Raw genomic sequence first — 6,995 nt, 5'->3', positions numbered from 1 at the left:
TGCTGGGTATTGTAGTCTCAGTTGACAGTTGTGTTGTCTTAGGGTCTGTATAACATCTGCCCAGGATCTCCTGGCTTTCATAGTCTCTGGGGAGAAGTCAGGTGTAATTCTGATAGCTCTGCCTTTATAAGTTACTGGACATTTTTCCCTTACTGCTTTTAACATTCTTTCTTTTTCTTGTGCATTTGGTGTTTTGATTATTATGTGATGTGAGGAATTCCTTAACTGGTCCAAAGTTTTTGGAGTTCTGAAGGCTTCTTGTATGTTCATGGTCATCTCTTTCTTTAGGTTGGGAAGTTTTCTTCTATAATTTTGTTGAAGACATTTACAGGCCCTTTAAATTAGAAATCTTCCTTCTTGTCTATACCTATTATCCTTAGGTTTGATCTTCTCATTGAGTCCTTGATTTCCTGGATGTTTTGTGTTAGGATCTTTTTTCATTTCACATTTTCTTTGACTGTTGTGTCAATGTTTTCTATAGTATCATCTGCACCTGAGATTCTCTCTTCTAACTCTTGTATTGTGTTGGCGATGCTTGCATCTATGGCTCCTGACTTCTTTCCTAGATTTTCTATCTCTAGACTTGTCTCCCTTTGTGATTTCTTTATTGTTTCTACTTCCATTTTTAGATCCTGGATGGTTTTGTTCAATTCTTTCACATGTTTGGTAGTGTTTTCCTGTAATACTTTAAGGGATTTCTGTGTTTCCACTTTAAGGGTTTCGACCTGTTTACCTGTGTTCTCCTCTATTTCTTTAAGTGAGTTATTTATGTCCATCTTAAAGTCCTCCATCATCATCATGAGAAGTGACTTTAGATCCTAACATCCTGGGCATGCAAGAGCACCTGGGGTCTGTGGGACTGTCCTCTGAGTTCGAGCCCAATCTAGACCAGTGCAGACTGGAAGGAACACAAGCCACTGGTTGGGGTGCTTTTCTGGTGTGATGGTGTGTTCAGGACTTGTTATGGTGGGAGAATTGGGTTCTGATGATGACAAGTAACCTTGGTTTCTGTTGCTTCTGTTCTTATGCTTGCCTCCTGCCATCTGATTTTCTCAAGAGCTCACTACCCTTGCTGTATCTGATTGGAGCCTGTCCTCCTGTTATACCCTCTTGAGTCAGAACTCTTGAGAGTCCAGCTTCCTCTGTGATCCTGTGATTGTGGGATCCTGTGATCCTGAGATTCTGGGTGTTTCAGAGGTCCTGGAGTCAATCTTCCTCTGAGACCCTGAGATCCTGGTGTGTCCACACTCCTGGGATCCTAACATCCTGGGCATATTAGAGCACCTGGGAGTGGTACCTCCTCTGGGGGCTGTGGGACAGTCCTCTTAGTTTGAACCCAAACTAGACCAGTGCAGACTGAAAGGAACCCAAGACACTGGTTGAGCTGGTTTTCTTCATCTCCTGATCCTGCTGGTCCCATCCAGTTCTGGTGGTATTGGAATAGATGTTGTGTTCTACTCACCAGTGATCCTAAGATACTGGCCATGCTAGAGCTCTGTCCACCACGTTTGAGCCCAAGGTAGACTGGTGCTGACCACAAAAACTTGTCGGTCAGGTTTCCTGCATCCCTGGATCCTGCTGGTTCCAGTTAATCCCATACTCTACTTTTTGACAGAAATATTTATGTAAATAATATGAATAAATTTTAAAAAGGTTGTAATATGAAGTACAATAATTTTAAAATACAGTCATAAGGGAAATTTTGTGATTGCAGTAGATGTGTAGTTTTCACACAGAGACTGTATATCTGTGGAGTAGTGCTTAATGACAATTTAAATCTAATTTAAAGAGAAACATTGTAGAGTAGCTTTTGGATGGCAGCAGTGAAAGAGAAAACAATGATGGAACCCACAAGCCTGAGGGGGGGAGAAGCCCACACACAAGCAGAAAGTGAAGTAAAGAAAGTGAAAAGAGAATTGGGAAGCAAGGGGAGGGTATTCGGAAAGGAGAAACTTGTGCTTCTCCCTATTTAAGATAGATGCACACAGCAGGCTCTCAGAGAACCTAGAGGAGAAGACTCGAACACACAGCCCAGAGAGCCATCAGCATCTGCAAGACCCACAATGGCAAGGCTCTGTGCTTTCCTCGTGATCCTGATAGTGATGAGCCACTGGTCAGCGTGTTCTCTAGGATGTGACCTGCCTCACACTTTCAACCTCAGGAACAAGAGGGCCTTGACACTCCTGGAACAACTGAGAAGACTCCCCCCTCTTTCCTGCCTGAAGGACAGGAAGGACTTTGGATTGCCTTTGGAGAAGGTGGATACCCAACATGTCCAGAAGGCTCAAGCCATCCTTGTGCTGAGAGATCTTACCCAGCAGATCTTGAACCTCTTCACAACAAAGGCTTCATCAGCTGCTTGGAATGCAACTCTCCTAGACTCCTTCTGCAATGACCTCCATCAGCAGCTCAATGACCTCAAAGCCTGTGTGATGCAGGAGGTTGTGGGACAGGAACCTCCTCTGACCCAGGAAGACTCCCTGATGGCTGTGAGAATATACTTCCACAGGATCACTGTGTACCTTAGAAAGAAGAAACACAGCCCCTGTGCCTGGGAGGTGGTCAGAGTAGAAGTCTGGAGAGCCCTGTCTTCCTCAGCCAAGCTGCTGGCAAGACTGAGTGAGGAGTAAGAGTGAATCCTGAGACAAATCCAGAGACCTTCCCTGGACTAGAACACTGCATCTCACTTTTTAAGTTCTCCTTTAAAAACTCTCATAACTCTCTCATATGAATACAAACAACCTGCCTAGATGTTTCAGCTATATTGAGCAATTATTTTCAATATGTAAAACCATGTTTGTATCTGCATCCATTTATTCTTATTTATTTATTTATTTATTTATTTATTTATTTATTTATTGTGCTATTAATTTAATTTATGGTAATTATGCTAAATATTTCACTCATATTTTTCATGTACCAAATTATCATTTGTAACTAATTTATTTTGTATTCAAATAAATTCGAATCATAAGAAAACTTTGGATTAGTTAATTTGATATCTCTTTAACATTATAAAATATTTTTAACATTAGAGCCTACAATATAAATGTTGTACAAATGAACATTTTCTAAATATCAGAGAGGATACACACATACACTGCACAGTATTTAGACATTCCTAAATCTTTTCATCTTCTCCTCTCGAGTATGCAGTATTCTTCTGGATGTATAGACAGCATGCTGTGCAGTGGAAAGCCAGAGAATTTTGCTCCTGTCATATTCCTTAGTCCAAATTGACAAAATATTTCCTGGATTAATTTAGCATCTGATTTCTGGGATGTCATAGAATTATCATCTACTCCTATAATTAATGAGTTTAATTGTTTTGCATTCTAAATATGATTGAGATCAATAAAAAAATCAAGGAAAATGACTAGCCTGCCTACATAGCACAGAAAGCAAGCCATGAAGAAACTGGGAATTAGCCCCACTCATAATAGCCTCATAAACCAGTCCTAGGGATAAATCCCACCAGGGAAGTCAAATGAGTGTAAAATTAGCCCCTTGAAACACCACTGATCCTCTATCTCCTGGACCTTACCTCTTCCCATTTTCTACTTCTTGTCTGACTATTACTGTTCTTCACTCTCCTCTTCCTCTTCTTCCTCCTCTCCCTGATCCTCCTTCTTTTCCTCTTTCTCTTTCTCTTCCTCTTCCTCTTCCTCTTCCTCTTTCTCTTTCTCTTTCTCTTTCTCTTTCTCTTCCTCTTCCTCTTCCTCTTCCTCTTCCTCTTTCTCTTTCTCTTTCTCTCTCTTTCTCTTTCTCTTTCTCTTTCTCTTTCTCTTTCTCTTCCTCTTCCTCTTCTTCTTTCTCCTCCTTCTCCTCCTCTTCCTCCTCCTCCTCCTCCTCCTTCTCCTCCTCCTCATGCTGCCACATTTGCTTCATCTTCTTTGAACTACTAGCTGTGCATGGTACAGCACCAACTTGTGAGACATGGGTAGCTGCTCCTAGAAACTGTACCCTGAGGGTACCTGAGTCTGTTTCTCCTAGCAGCCATCAATTGACATGGTTCCTCAACTGGTGGTGGAATTGCCTCCATTTTCCAAGCTGATATTTTGTATGGCTTGGTTTTGTTCATTCAGTCACAGCCACTCTCAGTTCACATTAGTAACTACCCTCTTGATCCTTAGAATATGGCTTTGCTGCAGTCATCCACTGCCTCTGGCTTTTCCAATTCTTCTGGTCCCTCTTCTTCAATGATCTCTGAGGCCAGGAAATCAGCCCTTCATTTTCTTCTCAGTGACCAATTGCGAGTCTTTCTTTTCATTGTCATGGACTATAAGAGGGTTCTGTGGTAAGCATTGGCCAGTGCAGGAACCCTCTCTTAGACATAAGCTCTATCTTCAAATCAGGTTTTCTGACAGTATGAATACAGCACTGATTTTGTTCTTTGTTATCTACATGGCTCAACATATACTTTAAATATAAAACTTCTCAGGTTAATATTACTGAAAATTTTATGAGGATTGCATTGATGCTGAAGACCACCTGAAAATATAGTCACTTTCATAACATTATCTTATTAATGGCCATAGATCTTTTTTTTTTCTTAGTGGTTAACAGTGTTGTTACTACTTAGTCATTTGTTTGATGCATCAGTTCCTTCCTTAGATTTTCATTTCCAATGACATTGTATTTTTGGTTCAGTGCCACAAACCAGCATCAGGGTTTTCTTTCTAGGAAAGTAGAGAAGAGAAATAGAACAGAATTGGAGACGTCGACCATCAAATCAACACCTCAGGAAAGAAGGAAATGTAAATGCAAAAGCACAGAAAGTTGAGGAACTTTTAGCTCTTACTGTCTGTCATAAGTAACTGACCATCTATGCCACTAGACACATTGGGCACGGAAGATTAATCACTAAATTCAATATTCAATAAGAATTAATGGCTGATAAATATATGGGCATCATTGTGTTAGACTGAAATTGAAATTAGAATTACAGATAAATGCATATATTATATATGATGTCCTGTATATATGATCAATAATACCATTATAATTATATGTATATATGTATATGTACATATGTGTGCACACACAGCTTTCTCTATGATAGACACCCAGTACTTCCCTGCTGTCCCAAATCCCATCCTTCAGTGTCCTTGCCCTTGTCTCCCCCTCCATGATGCAGGAAGCCCTAGTGTGTGCTCCCCATTCTCGCAATACCCAGCTCTGCTCACCGTACAGCTGCTGTCTAGTTCATCTTGCTTCCTGACTGTAGTCTTTTTTTCTGAAAACCCATGACCACTGTGGCAAACAGAAAGAAGGAGTTAAAGGTTTGAAATAAAATCTCATGAATGAGAATTTCCTCTTAATTTTAGACATACTACAATGTTTTTCTAATGACCTAACACTGACTGTTCATCAAAGAAAGAGAAAGAAAGAAAGAAAGAAAGAAAGAAAGAAAGAAAGAAAGAAAGAAAGAAAGGAGAAAGACAGAAAAGAGAATGTGAAAGAAGTTGAAAGAAGGAAGGAAGAGAAAGGTAGGAAAGAAGGAAGGAAGGAAGGAAGGAAGGAAGGAAGGAAGAAATCAAGAAAGAAGGAAAGGAAGGAAGAAAAAAGAAAGAAAGAAAGAACGAAAGAAAGAAAGGAGGAAGGAAGGAAAAGAGGAAGGAAGGAAGAGAGAGAGAAAAAAGAAAAAGGAAGAAAGAAAAAAGGAAATAAAGAAGGAAAGAAGAAGAAAGGAAGGACAGAAATAGAGAAAGGAAAGGAAAATAAATCTTCAATTATGAGAAAAATTAAAGAAGAAGAGAGCCACCTACTGACCTGATCTGCATAGAACAAACCAGCAAGTTCCTCATGAATTCTGTTTTCTGGCAGTTTCCTCCACAATTAAAACACACTTTTCCCCAGAAAAACTGACTTCAGGAAGACTCTATTCCTTTCAAACTCACCTTAGGAAGGAAAATTCCCCTTGAGTCCATATTTCATGTCTTCTGAACAACGGACAGATAAGTATGCATAGAAAGGTTTTGTGACCTTTCCTTTAGTCTCCTATAACTGAAGTTCTGTGGAGAAGGGGTCTGTGAGTAGCCCTCCCAGAAGGGATTCACAGACACACTCACACCCTTTTGATCAGTAGGAAATGCACTGAGAAACTGATTTAACCAATCCTGAGCTAGGAATTCTGTAAGATAGCATGGGAACCCATAGAAGAGATTCTTCACCAGCTGCTCTGCCTGCTGAGGCCAGCAACAGTAATTCAGCCAATGCACTGATTTATGACTCTCTTTGATCTGTGACCTCAAGGGTTAAGGTAACCTACTCTACAATGTCCCACACACATGGTACAATGTGAATCTGTGTTCCAGGCCATGATCTGTCTAAATTGAAGCAGAATAGCTTAGTTCATAAGTCTACTGGGGCAAGAGCTGTGATTTACTGGGGCAAGATCTGTGATTTACTGGGACATGGCTCAACATATCAGGGGCTCTTCACCCCTCAGACTCTTTGAGTTTTAAAGGACATGTTAACAGAAGAATACAATGTGTATCTGTCTGTGGAACTGCCAAGGAAATGCTAGAACTTCTCTTCCTTCCTGTCAATTNCAACAACTTCCTCCNAGATGTTTTGTTCTGCCCCTTGACTACATGGGGNAAACTATATATCTANAATTAGGGATATATATGGCTATTTTTGTGGTTGCTAAACATGTTTCAGATATGACTTCTTGTACTCTTTCTTTGGTAGTTATTTTTAATGTAACTTACATCACTTTCATGATTAATTAATAAAAAATATGAAGTAGCTCAAGATATCAACATGCTCAGAAAACACAAAGTGTTTCACACCTTTGATTCAATAAATTTCATTATTAACAAAATTTGGGAATCAAGAGACAGAAATGGAAGAACTGAGGCAGGAGAATGCATAAGTATACTTGATTTAATGCACACCCAGTCCACATAGAAAGGACGTTAGAGTCAGGGAGCTGTCCATGAACACATCTGGGTACAGTAACACCATGTAAGCTGGGGACTGCCAAGTTT

General features: G+C 40.1%; 1 protein-coding gene across 1 annotated transcript; it reads left to right on the top strand.

The window, feature by feature from the left end:
- The first annotated feature begins 2,063 nt into the window (after positions 1–2,063).
- LOC110315688 (interferon alpha-2-like) lies at positions 2,064–2,630 on the top strand. The gene has a single exon (XM_021189681.1). It carries the CDS (start codon positions 2,064–2,066, stop codon positions 2,628–2,630), a length of 567 nt encoding a protein of 188 aa, XP_021045340.1.
- The last annotated feature ends 4,365 nt before the right edge of the window (positions 2,631–6,995 follow it).

Source organism: Mus pahari, unplaced genomic scaffold, assembly GCF_900095145.1.
Source record: "Mus pahari unplaced genomic scaffold, PAHARI_EIJ_v1.1 scaffold_14382_1, whole genome shotgun sequence".
NCBI lineage: Eukaryota > Metazoa > Chordata > Mammalia > Rodentia > Muridae > Mus > Mus pahari.
Note: the sequence above shows the minus strand (reverse complement) of the source record. Positions and strands in the feature narration are given on the sequence as shown.

What these genes read in the sequence shown, in the direction of transcription:
- LOC110315688 (XM_021189681.1), top strand. Translation starts at nt 2,064, where the DNA reads ATGGCAAGGCTCTGTGCTTTCCTCGTGATCCTGATAGTGATGAGCCAC.